Consider the following 19800-nt stretch of genomic DNA (forward strand, 5'->3'; position numbering starts at 1 on the left):
TGGGGATCTACCTCCTGTCCCTCCCTCACGCCTCTTACTAGGCCCCAGCCCACTTTTCTGACCTTGTCTCCAACGGCTTCACTTGACTCCTGGTCCTGCTGAATATACTTGCACTTTCACACACACGGAGGCTGCCACCCCCTCACCCCATCATACTGTCACTTCTACCTGGAATTTCCCGAGCCACTGCTCTTTCCTTGGGCCTTCAAGAACCAGAGTATCACCATCTCTGTGAAGTCAGCCCTCCCAGAGTTTATTTCTGCATCCTTGTCCAAAACTGACGATAGGTCTTAAAGAGTGTGTACAGTAATCTGTTTCCATGTCTGTGATCCCATTAGACCAGGGGGTCCTCAGCATGGGTGATCCTGACTTTGTCTCTTTGATGGGAACTAACACACAATGGGTCACTTAGGAGCTGCAATTAAAATAGGGTCAGAGAAATGCAGCTTCTATACTTAAAGGAAGAAAAGGGGTGGGATTATTTAGCTTACAGAGCCGTGTTTCTGAACCGAGGGCTCCAGGGAGACAGAAGAGCAGGGTGGCAAAGAGCATGAGCTCCATGCAAACCTGGGGTACTTGGGTTTCAGTCCTGGCTCTGGCATATAGTAACTCCATGTGTTGGGACAAGTGGTTTTATTTCTCTGAGCCTTCGAGAAAAGAGAGTACTCCTGTTACTGGTCTTACTGTATTGGCTTCAGAGGGTCTGGGCATACCCTGAGATGCTATAAAGAATTTTGTAAAAATAGCTTTAAGTCAAGTTTTTCTGGAAAGAGCGTCCTTTGATTTTTAGCAGATTTCTCAAAATGTAAGCAGAAGGGAGGCACTGTCTTTATTAGTTGTCTATTGCTGTGTAACAAATTACCTCAAAACTTAGTGACTTAAAACAATAAACATTATCTCACACAGTTCCTGCGGGTCAGGAATCCAGGAGCAGTGTATTTTCGTGATTCTGGCTCTGGATCTTCCATGAGGGTGATCTCTCACGATGTTAGCCAGGGCTGAAGTCACTTGAAAGCCTGCCTGGGGCTACTTGCCGTGTAGACATCCCCTCCCCCTACCGCTGCTGAGTGTCCTCATGGCACGGTGTCTGGCTTCACCTAGAGCCTGTGATCGAAGAGAACAAGGCAGAAGCTGTGGTGTCTTTTATGACCTAGCCCCAGAAGCCACAAGCGGTCATTTCCAAAATATCTTGTTGGTTCCATAGTTCAGCCCTATTCAAATTGGGAGCGGACGAAAAAGGATGTGGATGTCAGAGCTGGGAATCACTGGGGGCCGTTTTGGAGGCTGGCTACCATGGTGCCTTAGAAGGAATTTGGAATGAGGAGTTTGGGGTTTAAATCTTGACTCCAGCAACAACTAATTCTGAGATCTTGGGAAAGTTTCCTCCCTTTACTGGCCCTGCCAGTTTTCGCACTCAGCTCACATGGTGGTTGTGATAGTCAACAGTTAAGGCCTGTGAAAGTCATTTCTCTAAGCCCTCAACTTCACACTCAGCTATAAGCAATCATTAAAGAGGAGGAGAAAGACAAGCCTTTGGGGGGCAGCATGTAAGTTAATTTTTCAGTATAAAAAAATTGAAAATGAAGAAATAACTCATCTACTAACATCATATTAGCACCACCAATCTTAGAATTTTGGCATTAAAACGCACTTAAAGTTTCTTTTCCTTCTTCACAAAGAAGAGAGGAAATGGCTTAAATTGAGACCAGAAAGACTTATGGTAGAGATGAGTATATCTCTCCGGCATTAAGAGACTGAAAATTGGGACTGGCTCCTTGGTGGGCTCCTGAAATCCACACCTGAACATCTTAAAGAAGCAGGCAGAGGGATGCTACTATCTACAATTTTGATAAAAACTAGCTCAGGTCATCCTTTGAGACCATTTTAGTGGAGAAGGGTCCCACAAATCTTTTTAGGTAAAATGAAAAGAAAAATTCATTATTAAACGTATTCTTACACTGTTAAGCACTAAAAATTTTATTTTCATCATACTCAGATGAGTTGGAGTAGCACACACTCATTCTAGAAGATTTGGAAACTACAGACAAGTGTAGAAAAGTGAAAAACATTACATCTGCCACGTTAATCTAAAGGCTCTGTTTTATGGTTGGAATGAAAATGAATTTTTTTTTCAATTAAAAAAATGTAACACTTTGCAGGAAAAAAAAATACTTCAAATTGACTATAGTCTTACAAACCAGGAGTAAACATTATTAACATTCTGGTGGAGTAAAATGCTTATAGCCTCACGGGAGACTGAAAAACAGGAATGGATTTAAATGACGGTGAATGGCAGGTGAGCGGAATTAGGCCTGCTCATCACATGGGCAGATTCTGTGCCTAACGACAGCAGTGAGCACATGAAGTCTCTCCCTGAGCATCTTTACAACTAGCATAGATCTGTTTTGGGTGAATCCTGCCTCAATCTTCACCAATTCTGCCTGGGCAGGTTCTAAATACTGTGTAGGGCTCATTCAGTGGGAAATTAGTCCTGAGGGATTTTCTCCAGTAATTATCAAGCAAGTTCACTAATTCCATGGATTGAGAGCCTACCATGTGCCAAAACTTTGCCAGATGTTGGGGATGTGATGATGAACCCAAGAAGATGCTGGCAAGAGCACACACACTAAATCAAAAATCATATAAAGAAGTAAAATGTGGGAGGAGCTAGGAGAGGTACACATTTGTGGATCATCTGCTCTGTTGGAAGTTTAGTAAATGTGATCTCATTTAATCATCTGGGACCTGAGGGAGATAATTTGACCTCTTTGAATCTCAACTTCATTTGAAAATCAGGACAGAATCACTGGGAGAGAACATTTGTTAATGGGGCAAACTCTGTTCCAAGGCTTGCTTCACTTAAGTATAAAAATGAGGCACTTTTTACACTTCAGACACTAAACCTTCTTGGTGGCAAAGAGAGCTGGCCTTTAGTGAGTCCACTGTGTTCAAGGTGCATTAGATCCCATTAATCCCAATTCCACCCTTTGAGTTTATGTACCCCATTGTCCCAGTGATGGCTGAGTCAACGAGAGGTTTCATAACTTGACCAAGACCACACAGCTGGAGAATGGCTGCAAGAAGACTCAACCCAGCGGCAATACATTATCTCATAGTGAGGTTCCAGGGGTGTATGTGGCCTTTTGGGAAGGCCTGGGTCAGCTGGTGGTATGTTTGTTATTCAGATTCCAGAATGTGTGCTTTGCTCATAACTGTGCAGTTTGAGAACAGTGACTCATCCCCAAACAAGGCAGGGTTGAATATCAGTTCTGTTTATCTCATACTGCCCTGTGGCACCTGTGTTGACTTCAAAGAAACTTTGTAATAAAAGCACTGTGATAAAAACAGAAAAACACACTAAAAAAATGTACAAGTTTGTTTTTTGGTGCTTCTGACAAGAGAAAACACTCGAGTTCCATTAACTTAAAAAAATGACAACTACTTAAGGTTTAATGACTAAAGCCAATTTTCTAACACATATCTTGTAGAGTTCTCTGAACATAGTTTTCACACTGAACTATGATGTTGTCATTGGTATCTGTTTGATTCCACAAGGGCAGAGACCCTGAAACAGTCACATCTGGATTTCCCTACTGTTTGACCCATCTGACAGCCAGGCAGTATTGACTGAAAAAATTAAAGATGTTTCCACAGTGCCAGCATTAGCTTTCTTTTGCTACTGTAAAGTTATCACAGATTTAGTGGCTTAAAACATCTATATCTCACTTTCTGTGGACCAGAAGTCTGGCTCAGTTGATTCCCTAATAAAGGCTAAAATCAAGGTATTAGCAGGACCAGACTCCTCTCTGCCGACTCCAGGGTGGGGGTGCGGGTGCAGAGGATCTGCTTCCAAGCTCATTCAGGTTGTAAAAACTCAGTCCCATGAGGTTATGGGGCTGAGGTCCTGTTACTTGCCGACAGGGCTTGTTTTACAGATTCTAGTGGCTGCCTACATTCCCTGGCTCATGGCCCCTCCATCAACAGTGTGTTGAGTTCCTCCTTTCAAGCTTCAAGTCTGATTCTTTTCCTGACTCTACTCTCCAAAGCATCTCTTCTGCCTTCCTCTTCTACTTTTTAAGGGTTCATATGATTACACTGGGCCCAACCAGATAATCCAGGATAATATCCCTATTTTACCTTCCTTAATTCCATCTGCAGTGTCCCTTTTGCTGTGGAATGTAACACATTTGCAAGTTCCAGGGACTGCGACATAGTTTTCTTCTTTTATTGTGGGTGGGGGCAGGACATTATTCCGCCAACCACAGTGCCTGTACTAAACATGTACATTTTAGAACGAATCTTCTCCAGTTATTCTTTGGAGGTCAGAGAAGGGCAAAGCTACTCAAGAAGATATTTGAAACAAGCCAAATGACTTGTCAAAGGTATCTGTGTCAGCTGCAGGTTAAACACCAACCAATCCTTTGTAAAAAATCAGGTCAGGTAATTTTTTTGGTCATGGAGGTGGGGTTCTTCCTTTCACCTTATTGGGGTGAAGTTAGAAGAGGACAGAAGATTTAGAAACATGCCTTATTTCACCTTCTACGGTCTGTTCACTTTGCAGGATTTGCACTAGCTCTCCCATGTGCTAATACCAGAGAGTGGAGGGTTTACTTCCTCACAGAGAAAAACTTTCAAATGTGGCCACTGACCCTGCCTCCCTAATTTTAAAGAACCAGCCACTATCCAGTTTAGAACTGGTTCAGGAATGTTTCTAGAACGTTGACTGATTCAACAAATAGGCACAGGAAACCTATGTGTTACTCTGAACCTCACTTCATTTCATGCTCTGCAACCAAGGCTCAGAGAGGACAAGTGCCATGCTCATTGCCTCTCAGCTGGAACCAATTATTAAACACTTGCTCTATGCCAAGAGCCAAATTAAATGCACCTAATGGTAAGGTCCCCTCTTCACACCCTTGTACAACCTGCCAGGTGTTTTACGTTAATTTTAATCTCAATAATGTTGTGAGATACTAGACTAATGTAGATTAGAAAAATTGAGGCTGAGAGATTGATTCTCTGTAGGCCAATATCCATGGAGTGGCTTAGCCAGGATTCCAGTCTAGGTCCATTTGACTACAGGCTGTGTATTCTGTCTAGGGTATTACCTCTAAATAGGCCTCAGGTGCATTCTGATAAGTATGGCCCCAAAGTCCAACTTCTTTACACTACCCGTAATTGTATCACCAAGTTCACCAGGCGGTAAGAAATACTGTAGGTTGTGGGTGCGGCTTCTGCAAACATATAGCGGCATGAAAATACAGAAGGAAATGCGGAACTGACTAGGTCCATCAATCGTGAAATAACCGTTTTACTGGTATGAGTGTCTTTTTGTCTCATTATTATGCGGCAGTTGAGTCATTTAGGGGAGGGCCAAAGGGAAAGTCCTGTCTCATCACCTACAAGAAGTGTCGGTGAGAACCACTTAGGCGGAGAGAGACACAAAGTGTGCATCGGCTTCCGATCCCCACGCTTACCCGCGCGGCGGCACCAAGGCGAGAAGCGCAGAAGGGGTTAAATGCAGCTTGGGGGGAAGGGGGACCCAGCCACCGCCCCTTCCCAGCATCACCTCCCAGAATGCCTCAGGCCCCCAGCCAGTTCCCGCACCTCGCGAGACTCCGCCCAGCCCCTTCCCCGAACGACTGCCCGTCCCCCTTCCTTACCGAGCTCTGCGCGGGGCGGAGAAAGGGAGGGGAGGGCGGAAAAGACGGACCGCGAGGCACTCCGGGAAGTGTGGTCCAAGCGTTTCACGCAGCCATATTCTTCCGGAGCGGGGGAGGCCAGAGAGGCAGCCGGGACTACGACTCCCAGCCGCCCTTTCGGTTTGTTTTTGTTCAAAAAAAAAAAACCCACACTCCCCCTCCTCACTCTTCACACACACTCACACACCCACGGCGGACACGCACACACCCGGGCGCCGAAGGGAAAGCCGCGTCTTGCCTCCCCACCCTGCCGCCAGTCCCGTCTTGTCCCTCCAGCAGAGCGGGAAAACGGAGGCCGGAGCCGTGACCTCTGACCCCGTGGTTATGCGGAGCCGCCGCATTCCTTAGCGATCGCGGGGCTACTGCCTCCGCCGCCGCCGCCGCCGCCGCGGGTGACTGACGCAGCGCGGGCGCGTGGAGCCGCCACCCCTCCCCCACCGCCGCCCTCGCGCCGGGTCTTGCGCCAGCCGGTCCCCGCGCGCCCGCCCCTTCTCCCCGGCCGCACCCGAGTCCTCGCGCGCCGCCGCCGCCACGCGCCCCCCGCCGCCGCCGCCGCCGCCACCACCACCGCCGCCCCAGCCCCGTGCCGCCGCCGCCCCAGCCCGCCCCGCCCGGAGGTCCCGCGTGGAGCCGCCGCCGCCGGGGAGGAGGAGGATGAAGGACAAACAGAAGAGGAAGAAGGAGCGCACGTGGGCCGAGGCCGCGCGCCTGGTGAGGCGGGCCGCCGAAGGGGGCTCGGTGGGGGGCGTGGGGGGTGGGCTCGCCGAGCACTCCCCACCGGGAGGGGGGAGGGGCGAAGCCCTGCCCACCGCAGGAGGGGGCGGGCCACCTTCCTCCAAGAGCGGGACAAACCCCCAAGGCGTTGGGTGGGGAGAGGTCCCCTGCCGGGTCGATGTGGCGCTTTTTTCTGCAGCCCCCCCCCCCAAATTCCTGCGGAGGGGCGAGCTGGCTGGCCGGCTCCTCCCACTCCGGGCGGCGGGGCCCCAGCCTCCCCTCCCCCACTATTTGGCAGCGTCTGGGGGTCTGGGGAAGCTTCGTTTATGCACTCGGGGGAGTTAGGTTTCCGGGAAGGGTCGGAAGCTCCTCCCTCGCTTCCTGGTGGGCAGTGGGGTGGTGCGTTTGATTCCAGGGGTGGGAAAGAGCCCCTTCATTTCAAGGACGCAAGTGGCATTTTGAGCTTTCGCAATCTAAACCAGGTGTGTGGAGAGAAGGAAATGCTTACTCTCAGCTTGAACCCTGAGCCGTGGTTCTCAAACTTTAGTGTCCTGTGGGGTCACCTGGGGAGGTTGTTAGGAATGCTCATTCCTAGGGCCCCACTTAAAACCTGCTGAATCTGAGATCCCGGAGTAGAGTCTGAGTATCATTTGAATCACCTTTCCAGGTTGGTTGTAATGCAGGTCGTCCAGGGGCCACACTTTGAGAACTGCTGACTGGACTTCAGAAGCTAGACTGGAGATAGGCACTCTGCAGAGAACTAGTTATACTTTGCAAAGAATATGTGTGTTCTCTATTCCTTAGTGTCCTGGTGCATGTATACATGAAGTGTTGGATAAAGATCAACAGTCTCTGTTTGAAGATACACTGAGGACTTAGCAAGGGAGAGAGTAATTTGAATACTTGAAACAGCCTGGTGAGGGGGGAGTTGTGAATTTGCTGTTCTGAAAGCATCAGAGGACTTGCAAGTGAAGTATTTTTCTTTTGGATTTGCACCCACAAAGCCAAGACACTTTGAGACATGTTCTTATAAAATCTTGCTGATGACAATAGTAACAGGTTATACTTGTTTCAGATGTCACTTCCTCAGAATTGTCACAAAGCGGGGTTATAGTGCACATAGCATAATTGTCTCTTGACACCCTGTAGTTTATTTGTAATTGCTGTAATTCAGTTTTAATGATGAATGAAGCTCAACCTTCTAATCTTTCATTTTATTGGAAAGTGTGGTTCCTGCCTCAAAGGTGTTGTGCGAAAAAAATGATGTATTGGAGCTTTTTACAAATTTGTGGTGTGCATTTTTATTTCTCAGAGCCTGTAAAACTCAGTTATTGACTTAAAAGAACTAACACTGTTTGATTTGTAGAATTTTCACTGGTGTACCTGACCATCTTCCTGAGGCATTTGTTGCCCAAGGAACAGAAATAGCAATTAGTTTGTGCACTGAAGTTTTGCATTTCAGTTAATTTGTTTTGGTTTGGGATATGAAATTTGAAGATTTTGAAGTTCCTAAATATTTTTTTCTGATTTAGTCAAATCGAAGCTTTGGTTAGCTTTCAGGATCTCTTGGAAATTTCAGGATTTCTCCAGTGTTGCTTCACCTGGAAACAAATTTTGGCCTGAAGGAGGGTAGAGGAGAGCCCAAAGGATGTGCTTTTTCTCCTCAAGATTGAGTCTTGGGTGTCGATTGAAATTCTCCTCAGAGTTTCTGTTACCCAGGTGTTTATGACTCTGGGCACCAAAAGGAAATTTACTTGCCAGAGTTTTCCTTGTTAGAGGTAGGTGAAAGTACCTTTAAATCCTGTGTTATTTATGTCCTGGCAGAATTCTAAAGTCTGCTTGTCTCAAAGCTCTGTTGACTCTTACCAGTTGAAAGACTCTAGGAATTTGGTGTCCACTGTTCTATTAAGCTTCTTTAGGTTCTTGAATTTACTGTGATCTGCACTCCAGTATCCAGGTTGGTATTTCTGTTTTGTCATTGGCTCAACTCATGCCAGATTATCCCAGTAAGTTCTTTCTCTTCTGTGGTTCTTCATTTAAAAAATAGTACTATGAATAGGAATTACTTTGTGGTGCACTTAACATGTGAAAGATAACTCTTGGGAACATGGTGTGTAATTTTTGCATATTTTAAATTGTTTATTTTTTGTTTAGAATTTCTGTCCCTTTGGATGAGACCCATTGGTGGGTGAGGGGAACTTTTAGACTTCTCTCATTTAAAAAAAAAATTCTGTAACAAACCAAGTGCTGGAGAATTTGTGAGAGCTTACACTGGGTAGAGAGAAGCTTGACTCTAGTGATCTGTAATGGTAGGGCAGTAGATTAGATCTAATTACTCTTTGGACAGGTGAATTTGGAGTGCTTGCCGTGGAATCAGATGCACTTGCTTGGGGGCAGTTTCATATTGCTCCTGATCTTGCTCAGATTGGTGGCTAGAGTAATACCAGGAATCCTTTTAAAAACTATTTTGGTAGAGAAAGAAGAAACGTTTGGAAAATTTCAGTAGTGTAGTAAACCTCAGGGGATTGATTTTTGCAGATGTTAATTATGTTGAGAAGTAGATGTTCTTTTAAACATTTCGTATTTGTCTTTCCTAGATGTAAGAGGTAGGCTTTAGGAGGTTTAGAGGATTGGATGGGTATGAATTCTCCTGCTTGTTAGGAACAATTTGTTTGGGAGAAATAGCTGAGTGGGTTTCCCTTTAAACCGAATGCCCTTAAATGGATTCTCCCTGGCTTTGAGAAACTCTTCATTGTGTGCTTTATCTTTCACTTTGATTCATGACTGACCATTCTTACATCAAACATTTTTTTTCCCTTTGAAGTAGGAGAAGAGATACTTTTTTTTTTTTTAAGTGTACTCTGGAAACACAGAGACTAGGGATAGAACACTGCTGAATTGTTCTTACACTAAAAGCTGGAGGCATATACAGGTTTAATAAAAGTGAATACTTTCTATCTTTTGATGTAACTTCCCTTTAGAGATTTTGTTTCCTCTGTCTTAGATTCTCAGGCTCTTCCTGACTGCAATTTAAATAACTGGTAACTAATTTTTCAGAGTCATGCTTCTTAAAAAAATTATCATACAAAAATTCACCAGCTCAGCTCACAGTTAGTATCAAAGAAGCTATATCAGTGGCAGTGAATATTAGTGGCTTGTACCAGGGTTTACTGTGGGTTTGTTCAAGTCAACACTGCTTAATTATAAAAATGGCTCTTAGGTTCTTGGAATACAAAGATATATAAGGTTTGCCCTTGAGGAGCTTATTGTCTTTTGGGATGGAGAAGGTCCAGACACATGAATAGGATTTTATTACAGGCCTGGCAGGTGTCATTATAGATGTATAAATGGTAATAGACATCCTGATTCCTGCATATTGTCTAGGTGTAATTATGAGTAGTTCCTCCTTTTACTCTCAAGTGTCCTGCTTTGAAGGATAAATTACATGTGTTGTGCAACTGTGGGACTCTGTTTAACTCTTTGTGGCAAAGAGCAGAGACGGCTTCCTGGAGGAAGGTGCTTTCCGAACTAAATCTTGAAGGGTGAGTAGGAGTTAGGCCCATCAGAGAGGCCGTAAGTAGGAGCTGGTGACAAAAAATAGAGGAGAATGTGTGTGTTTATTTGCAGGGTGGAGAGTGTGGAAATTGGGTAGCCCTACATGTAGTTATTGGAACATAAAGTTCATGGAGCATCAGTTTGGCAGTCCTTTAGAGAGACAGATAGAGACCAGATTGTGAGGGCCTTGTATGCCAGGCCAGCACACACCCACTTTGTGCCAGGCACTTATTTACATTATCTCTAATCTATAAAACAACTCTGAGAGAGGGAGCATCAGTATCCTTCCCTCACAAATGAGGTCACCTAAGCTCAGAGTGGGTAGGTAACTTGCCCAGGATTAGAAGGCTAGAATTTGAATCCACATCTGTCTGGTTTTAAAGCCTGTGCTTTTCCAGTGGCCAGTGGACTCTGGAAGCTTCAGTCGTCCAGTGTGTGATTAGGTTGCTATTGAAGGATTTTCAAGTAGGAAAATGATGAGGGCAAGTTTGTTTTGTTGGGCTGACCTCAGGCTCTAGCAGGTTTAAGTTCTGCAGAAGCAGAGATTTAGTCTTGTTTACTGATGAATTCCTAGGATCGTCTGTGATATAAAGTAAATATTTCATGTATTTCTTGAATGAAGGATGGCAGCAGAGTAAGAATTTGAGGAAAGCAGGGCTGATTGCAGGGATATTAGCGAAGAGGCTGTTGTGTTGGGGCAGGTAAGAAACCAGCTGTGGGAACTAAGGGACAGGCGAGAGTGAAGGATGATGCCGAGAGGCTGCCATCCAAGGTAAGGAGTATTAGAAGAAGAAGGGAGATGAGTTAGAATTGCTGAGTAGATAAATTAGGGTGGAGATGAAATAGAGTAAATGATCACAGGGCATGCCCCAGACAGAACTGAATATTTGAGTCTGAAGCTTGGGGAAAAATCCAGGTAGAGGTGGAGATTTGGGAGTTGTCAGAAGTTAGGTAGTAGTTGAAGCTGTGGGAGATAATGTTACTCAAGGGGAATATAGAACTTGAGCTAAGAGACTAAGAATGGGACCATGGTAAATAGGGGTTTTAGTTTGGCACCTACATCTCCAAAACTTAAATTCCTTTAGTGCTCAGGGCTTGTGTTCTTCCATAGAGAGATCCTTCACAGCAGCAGTCCTGTGACACTTCTTGCTTTACATTGACAGAGCAATACAGTACTCGGTTGTTATGGTTGTTAAATGTTAAATGACTGCAAGATGTTAGTGGGGTTTGGACTAACCTCAGCAGCGGTACTGGTAGCGACAGAACAGAGATACCGACAGCCTGTCTTTCCTCCCTGAGAAGGGTAGCACGCCTGAAACAATTCAGCTTCTTATAGTGAGAGAGCTCCGCTTGCTCACTGAGACACTACTGCTGTGACTTAGTTATAGATGTCGCTAACATAAATGGGATGTTCCATTTCTCATTGTTTTGCTTGTACCAATCATATAGAATCACAGTATTATGCTGCCAAATGGCAAAATGTACTGTGGCAGTGAACACCAGAATTTCACAGCCTACCAGCGAAAGTCATCATTTAAAAATATGAGTACTAATGTAAGTACAACACAAGGAATATAGCCAATGTTTTATAATAACTGTAAATGGAGTATGACCTTGAAAAATTGTGACTCACTGTATTGTACACCTGTTAATTATGTAATATTATACATCAATTATATTTTAATTTGAAAATTCTTTAAAATATAAAATAAAGACAAGGAAATATCTTTATTCCTTAAAAAAGGTACTAATCAAACTCTTGAAAGAAAATCTGAATGCATTTTTGTCTTATACTTTATTGTGTAGCACGATGTATTCTGTGGTTCAGCCATATTAATAACATCAAGTTAAACATCAAGTAACCAAGGTTTCTAAAGCCCCACATTATCATAGTGTGTGCTAAGAAGATGTCTGTTTTCAGAATTGAGAATTAGAATAGTTCAGCTAATTGTCACTTTCAGCAGCTAGAATGATACATATGTAATTTGGTTTTGGAAGTAATTTTAACTTGGGAAAAACCAAATTTTCAGCAGTCATATCTCATAGCAGAATTGTAGCCCATGATATATACTGATGGACAAAAATGGAAATTGCACACTAAAATCAGAACATTTATATTTCTTCAGGTACTAGAAAACTACTCGGATGCTCCAATGACACCAAAACAGATTCTGCAGGTCATCGAGGCAGAAGGACTAAAGGAAATGAGGTTTGTGTTTCTCTTGTTAACGTGAGGGTTTCATAGGCTGTGTCTTTCTGTATTTACGTAGTGATGTGAGAAAGTCTACGTGTGCACGCGTGTGTGTGTATACCCACACTCTGGTGGTGGTGTGGAACTCTCTCTCATGTTGTGTGTCCTCTGAGTGGAGGGTGGGAGTGGGTGAACATCTGTGTGTTTTCATTGAAGGTGCAGCAGCTTTCCCCATCCTTGCTCTCCCATACATTTCTACATGAAGCTTGTTTTCTGTGTAAGGAGTCAGCATATTTTCTCTTATATTCTGTTTTGCAAGTTTCAGTGACAGAGCAGGGACAGACTCTGACAGACTCAATTGTATCTAAAACTACCCTTCTCTCTATACCATCTTTCTGAAGTCCTGTGTTTTAGGAGCAAAGAAGTGTGGTCTCATCACTATGAAAACCACTGAATTTTTTCCCCCACTGATTTTAGCCATTTGTGAAATGAATATACTAAATTTGGGGGTGACCTTGATTTTGTTACCTTGTGATGTATTTTTCTTAGAGACGCAACAAGTTAGAAATATGAACAGAATTACAGGCATGAGCAAAATAAAACCAGTGACTGTCCTTAATCTTTTCTCTCCTCACCCCAACCTTTTTTTTTTTTTTTTTTAATTTAAATGAACAGAGCACAACACAGTCCCTTCTTGGGTACAAGTAAACAGTAAACAGTACATGTTTTGCTGGTTAAGCTTTAGCTGTTTGAAATTGATCTTTTGGGGTCAAAAGATCCTCACTTTCCAGTTGTCAGTTCAAGCATTCTCCAGTTGACATTTTGTGGGGAGGGAAGATCAGGATTGTCTAGATCACATTCATTTAAATAGTACCTGTGCACTGTGTAGTGTTATAATTGTGGCTTTTTTGTTTGTTTGTTTTTATGGGCTGTTTTCCATCATGCTGCTGTCTGCACTCCTGTTGGACCACTATGCCTACAGAAGGTAAATTAGTCCCTTTGGGACAGATGGAATTGAGAACCTTAACTTGTTTCTGCTTCTAGCTCTTATAGGAATTATGAAGTAGTCATGGTGTCTGATCATGAGTGAGCAGCTCTATAATTTGTAGACAGAGGTATAGTGTGTAGGAGTCACACTGTTCCAAGGACTCTGCCAGCATGCCGTTCCCCCTTGTAGCTGAGATGGTTAGCACACCCACGTGATACTCCAGATTCTCCAGAAAGGTTTCTTTTAGAGATAGGTTCTTGGTGACTTTTTTTTTTTTTTTGCGTCCAAGGCAGAATAAGTATAGTAGGGTTTTTTTTTAATGGCTTTTTTAGACTCAGAATTTATTTTTAACACTGTGCATAAATTAGGGCCTCTAATTCTGAGAAATGTGAAGAGGTTTCAGAGATTTATATTTATTTAACAAGCTAGGGAGAGGGATGAGAAGGTGCACAGGTGAACTCTAGCACTACCATGTTAGTGCCAAACCCAGTTAATAATGGGCATTTGTCTGTATTCTTGACAGTTTTCTTACTTTAAGATTCAGTAAGCCTCTAATTCACATGAACCGTTATTGTTTTGTGACCTACTGTTGTAGCAGGGACCATGAGATAACGAATATGCCATCTTTTTTTAGTTTAATGTTTGAACATTACTGGGTGCTAAATCCATTTGACTTACTTTTCTTTTTATATTCAAATTTGAATTATTAAATTATCCTGGGTAGATGTAAAATAAAATCCATCTTTCCTCCTTCCCAACAGAGAAAATGCAAATGAGATACTGTTCCTTTTGTGTGCGTATTAGAAAATGTTCGGGGGGGAGAGTATAGCTCAAGTGGTAGGGTGCATGCTTGGCATGCGCAAGGTCCTGGGTTCAACCCCCAGTACCGCCTCTAAAAATAAATAATAAACCTAATTACCCTCTCTCCAAAAGAAACAAACAAAATATTTATCTAGAAAGAAAAAGTGTGCGTATTTTTTTGGGCTAGCACCATTGATTCTGTGGTCTTTGTGTTGAAAGTGTTACGTGGCAGTTTCTGAGCATGATATGCAAGTTGAAATGTAGAGCCTAGGAAGTGCTTGATTTTGTTTTTAATTAACATTAAAACTTAACTTAAAAATTTTAATGAAAATATTGGGTAATTTTTTTAACTCAGTATACTTGAAAAATCATTGTGCAGTTTTTCTAAATTTCTTGAGAATTTGGTTCATATTGTCAAAAGGCACTAAAGAAGTCCCTGTTGTGGAGCAGGAATATCACACAATGTCTTAGCCCAGAGCTCTCTAGGTGTGATTTATGCGAATTTCATTTGTTACTCTTTTGTTCCTTTCAAAGTAGAATTCTTGTCATAGGATCTTTTGTATATTTCTTCCTCTTCTTGATTTAAGAATGAGTTGGAGGGTATTAGATCTTAGTAGGCATATTGATTTATATGACCTTCTTCATCCTTGCATGTTTTTACAGTGGGACATCCCCTCTCGCATGTCTTAATGCCATGCTACATTCCAATTCAAGAGGAGCAGAGGGGTTGTTTTATAAACTGCCTGGCCGAATCAGCCTTTTTACACTCAAGGTAAGTAATATAAACTCTGCTTTAGTGCAGTGGTTCTTAAATTTTTAGTGTGTGTAAGAATCAGCTGGTAGGTGTGGAATGAGGCCCATGAATTTACATTTCTAATAGGCAGGCAGGTGATGCTGATGCTGTTGGTCCTAAGTGGCACATTGATTGAGATGTTCTAGTGTGAACAGGGTCTTAGGAATTATTTAGCTATTGTGTCTTTATTCAGCTTTTCTTTATATCTTTGCAGATTGTATACAGTAGAGGGATAAGTACATGTGTCTTAATTAGTATTTTGTTTGTAATAATATTGTGAAGGATCAGTTACCAGGCAACTATGTTTCCTACTCTATGGAAAATAACTGAAATGTGAAAAATACTTGTGGAAATTCCGAAACTCATTAGCATTTACTAAGTGACAGAGATTACAAAGGAAGAGAACTTAAATCAGGTAGAGTTCATAATAAAGCTTAAATGGAGCCGAAATGAGCAGCCTGCTTATTTTTCTACCATTTGTAATATATATCGCTGTCATTTAAACCAAGGGTTGGCAGATTTTTTTCTGTAAAGGACCAGATAAGTAAGTTTTGTGTACCACGCTATCTCTGTCGTAACCATTCAACTCTGCCATTGAAGCAGGAAAGCAGCCACAGACAATGCACAAGTGAATGGGCATGGGTGTGTGCCAGTAAAACTTTATTTATAATAACTAGTGGGCTGGATTTGGCTTAGGGCTGTAGTTTGCTGACTTCTCATTTGGACATAGTTGACTTGTTGATGGTTACAAACTGAAAATTTGATGCTGATCCTTATAATCTTCCATAATGTAGTTACAAATTGCAGTAGTCCATATGCAGGCTTTTCCCTATTAGTTTTGTCTTCTTAATAGACTTGTTTTCTTCAGTTAATTCAGAATTAAACAAATACCAACTATATAACCTGTGGTCATAAACTTGATCTTTAGGTACGTATCAAATGTGTCTTATGTTCAGATTCTGTGCTGTTTTCTGTATTGTTTTTATTTGTAATATTTTGAACTTTAAAAGGCAGTATAATGTAATGTCAGGAACTGAGCCTTGGAAGAGACAGAGCCCTGAGTTCAAAATCTAATTTTGTAACCTGGGACAGATTCCCTGACACAGTCAGTCCTTAATAAATAGTAGCCTGTATGGTATCCCTTTAGGTTTCTTATCCTTAATTGTTTTATAATGGCATTTTTCTATTATATATTATTTTGTATATGTATATAGTAGTTATATGTAATTACGTGTAATTATAATTACATGTATTACAGATATGCTTGTTAATAGAACATTTCTATTTTAAGGAGAAATACCTTTTTCTATGAACACTGAAAGATGGGAACTGAGTTTTGTCTTTGAAATTTGGCTGTGGGCAGAATTTGCATAGTCCATGCTTAATAAATATTTGAACTAAATTAAATTTCTTGATTTTAATATATCTGAGTAAACTCCATTGTATGAATTTGCTGTAAGCTTAGGGGTGTCCTTTTAGTCTGCAGCCTGTGTCTGAGATTCATTGATTGAACATGTGCTCAGCACGTTCTCTGATCTGTGTTTGGCTTTGTGTTGCTTAGTCTTCATAGTGTCTTGCTCATTGGAATGGTACATCACCTCTCTTGATACTTTTTGTGCTCTTTTTAGGTTGATGGTTTGCTTGTCTGGTTCCCCCCAGTGAGACTGTAAACTCCTTGAGGGCAGAGAGTAGGTCTTATGCATTTCATTATCCACCAGGATACTGAATAAAGTAGTCACCAATAAGCACATGTTTAATGAATGAACTTGTGAATGGCTGCATTTTGGTACTTCACTATTATCCTTTTGTTTTGACGTTTGATGATAAATACTGGTTATAATCTTGATGAAATTATTCCTAGACCTGCCTCTGGTATCTAGCTCACAGCCAAAATGAAAGGTGTTTCCTGCTGTAGCTTTGTTAGAATTTTAGCTTGGTTGATTATCCAAGTATGTCTTCTAAGATTTTGACCTGTTTATAAAGCAATATATGCAAATGCAACAAAGCAAAATGCAACAAGGAAAGTGGAGGTAACCCATAAATTATGCCATTTGTAACCTAAATAATAATTTATATTAATAATATTTGAAAAAAATTGGATTATACTTTTCTTACAGCTTTGCTACTTGATTTATTCAGTTAATGTATTTGACATGATGGTATGTACAGACAGATCTTAGTCTTTTTAAAGATTGTTGAAGGATTCTAGATTCCAGGTTATGAATGTGTGGTAATTATTAGTCTTATTAATTGCCTCATTACCGTTGCACTATCTTCCAGAAGTTGTGCGGTTATTTACTTTGTTATTTGGGAATGAATACGAAAGGATACTAAAAACCAGCTGAGTACCATCCTGATCACCTGCGAACCCAGGTCTGCCTGGTAAACATTTGAATCCAGTGTGGTGCATTTTAACCTTTTTTCACCTCCATTTTTTTATTTTGAAAAAATTTCAAACCTACAGAAAAATTGTAGTACTGCAGTGAACACATTGCCCATCTAGCTTTCTTCCTAATTGTTACAAGTTTGCCACATTTTCTTTATCCCTCTCTGCATATGTATGCTTTTTTTCCAGAATCATTTGAAAGTATTAACTAGTACTGGCACTTCACTCCAAAATATTTTAGAATGTGTATCTTAAGAACAAGGACATTATCCTACATAACCATGGTATCATTATTATAGACAAGAAGCTTAACAATGATACAGTAATATATATAGTCCATACTCAAATTTTCTCTAGTTCTAAAAATACTCTTTATGGCTTATTTTCTAAATCCAGCACCCCATCAAGAAGCATGCATTACATTTGGTTGTCATGTCTCTTTAATCTCCTTAATGTAGAACAATTCCCTTGCCTTGTTTTGTACTTCATGGCATTAATACTTTTGAATAGTCCAGGTCAGTTGCCCTGTAGAATTCAATGCATTTTTCAAGGACTAATAAACACATAGAAATCTTGGTTATTTCCCGACTCCTTTATGTTTGTGCCCCTAGATTGTGTCTACTATTCCAATTTGTAGCCCAGAGACACTCAGTGGTCCACCTAAGGGTAGTTTGGTCGGAATCTTACCTGTAATAAGGGACAGGGAGACAAATTACTGACTCGTATTTCTCATTTTTTCCTTTTTCAAGGTGGTAATGACACCCCTGAAGTTCTGTGGCATTTTCTTTGCCTAATTTTTTTTTTCTCACGTGTTAAGGAAAAGCGTGTTCAGAATAGCTTGGTGGTTTTTCTCTCCGCTGCTTGGAAATCTCTTCTAGTGGGCCATCAGGTCAGAAACCACGTGTTTTTGCTACTTAGTTGAAAATAGGAATTTTTTCAGTTCTGGATACGTTTCTGTGGCCTTATCTATGATTACCAAAGCTTTACTGATAAACTGGAGTCTTTTTGGGCAGGCCACAGGGTTCCTTTTCCGATAAAAGTTGTTCTGGGTAATGTGATGGTACATTTGACACTTTATATATAGGTGCTTGCATCAGGCCTCAGAGCTAGTCCTCAGGGATGGATGGGATAGATGAAATCTACCCATGCTTTGAATTCTTGATTTGAGTTGCTTCTCTTAAGCTTTTCCTGAACTCAGCTGTCAATGTCTATCATTGCCTGGTTAGAGGTAGGATTTATATTATTTTTTACACTTAGGATTTCCCATCCTTATAAAACCAGTGAGAGCTCCTTTGTAGTGTTCTGCATCTTTAGGACTTTCACACTGAACTTCTTTGCTTTTTCTGACTAGTTGATTGTGTCATTGGTGAGGTTAGCCTGGGTTGGTGAGTCATTCCAGAACTCACTGTCAGGCATAACTGCAGTCATCTGAATATTGTTCAGTTTTATTGTGGAATGATGGTCAAATCAAGATATCACTTACGGCTGTTTGCACTTCATCATACCTCTTGTGGTGTTACAGGGCTCAGCCTTCTGGGTCCTTTAATTCAATTAACAGGCCCAGTTGAATCCTTTTAATATGTAGAATATTAAAAAAAAAATCTTGGTGAAGGATATAGATGATTACACTTAAAGTATCCATCCATTAAAATCCACAGTTTGCAAATAAAAGAAAGGAAAAAGCAAATGGAGGAAGAGAAGGAAGTAGTTATTGCAGTTTAGCAGTGTTATTCATAGAACTACAATTAAATTATTCACTTACAAGTCCATACTTACAGCAATTCCAAAACTATTTATATTACCATCAAATACTGAGGAGGAAACATGGAAGAAGTGTGGGCTTTGATACAGTAAAATCATGGAGTCTGTCATTTGAGAGGCAGTATCCGAATCCATGTTGATTTCTGATTGGTGCGCAGCAAGCAGAGTGGTCTTTTTTAAAAATGCAGATCTCATCGTACCACTGTCCTGCCTGGCCCTTGCCTACCTCTGTGATCTGCTCTCTTAGCACTTTCCCCCTGGTCATTATACTTCAGCCACTCTGGCCTTTGCTTGTTTCTCAAACACCCCAAACTTGTGTCTACCTCAGGGCCCTTGTACTTGCTAGCCCCGCTGTCTGGATAGCTCTAGAGTAACTTCTTGTCATTTGGTTGTTTTCTCCAAAAGTATCTTCTCAGTAAAGTTTTCTCTAACTACTAATCCCAATTCCACAACATTATGGGGATTTTTGTTTGTTTCACGGCCCTACCTTATTTATCTGGTTACTTGGTTATTGTTTGCCTCCCTCCACTAGAATGTCAGTGCAGGGGCTTTGTTTTTACTGTATCTCCTGTGTCTGGCACGAAATACAGGTACATAATAAATCTTGGCTGAGTGAAAAGTGAGATAGCATCATCAAAATCTTAAGCCAGCTAGTTCTTGTAATTCACTTTTCTTTTATATTAGTTTTATTATATAATGCGTATTCTGGGTTTTTTTTTCTTCTCAGCAAGTTGACTTCTGAGAACCCTTTTTTTTCCCCTTGCCCTCTTTAGAGCAGTTCTACATAAATCTGTGAAAGAATCTGCTGACACTAGAAATAAATCTTTCCCAGGCTATGGCCATAATCTGGTTTTTCTAATTGCTGAAGGCAGAAACTGAGCCGTTAGAAACAGTTGAAGTGTTTTAGGT

General features: G+C 41.6%; 1 protein-coding gene and 1 long non-coding RNA gene across 5 annotated transcripts in view; one reads left to right on the top strand and one right to left on the bottom strand.

Annotated features, from left to right (window-relative positions):
• Positions 1-810: 810 nt before the first annotated feature.
• Positions 811-5807, bottom strand: LOC140687409 (uncharacterized). 2 transcript variants are annotated; one of them, XR_012061687.1, is made up of 2 exons: positions 5664-5807; positions 811-1104 (listed from the first exon to the last, which is right to left on the bottom strand). It is a non-coding gene; the product is annotated as an uncharacterized lncRNA (long non-coding RNA). The 2 variants fall into 2 exon arrangements; XR_012061688.1 differs by lacking the exon at positions 5664-5807 and adding an exon at positions 5478-5592.
• Positions 5808-5878: 71 nt separating this feature from the next.
• The window catches only part of ASXL1 (ASXL transcriptional regulator 1), a 60280-nt gene continuing 46358 nt past the window's right edge, over positions 5879-19800 (top strand). For 2 of the 3 annotated variants that reach the window (XM_072944007.1, XM_072944009.1), the window contains exons 1-3: positions 11436-11525; positions 12098-12180; positions 14615-14723. In XM_072944007.1, the coding sequence (XP_072800108.1) occupies positions 11451-11525; positions 12098-12180; positions 14615-14723 (267 nt within the window). In that variant the 5' untranslated portion in view covers positions 11436-11450. Of the gene's footprint in view, positions 6414-11435; positions 11526-12097; positions 12181-14614; positions 14724-19800 lie in introns of those variants that run through there. The other variant, XM_072944008.1, reaches the window with a different exon arrangement.

The sequence above is a fragment of the Vicugna pacos genome, chromosome 19 (assembly GCF_048564905.1).
Source record: "Vicugna pacos chromosome 19, VicPac4, whole genome shotgun sequence".
NCBI lineage: Eukaryota > Metazoa > Chordata > Mammalia > Artiodactyla > Camelidae > Vicugna > Vicugna pacos.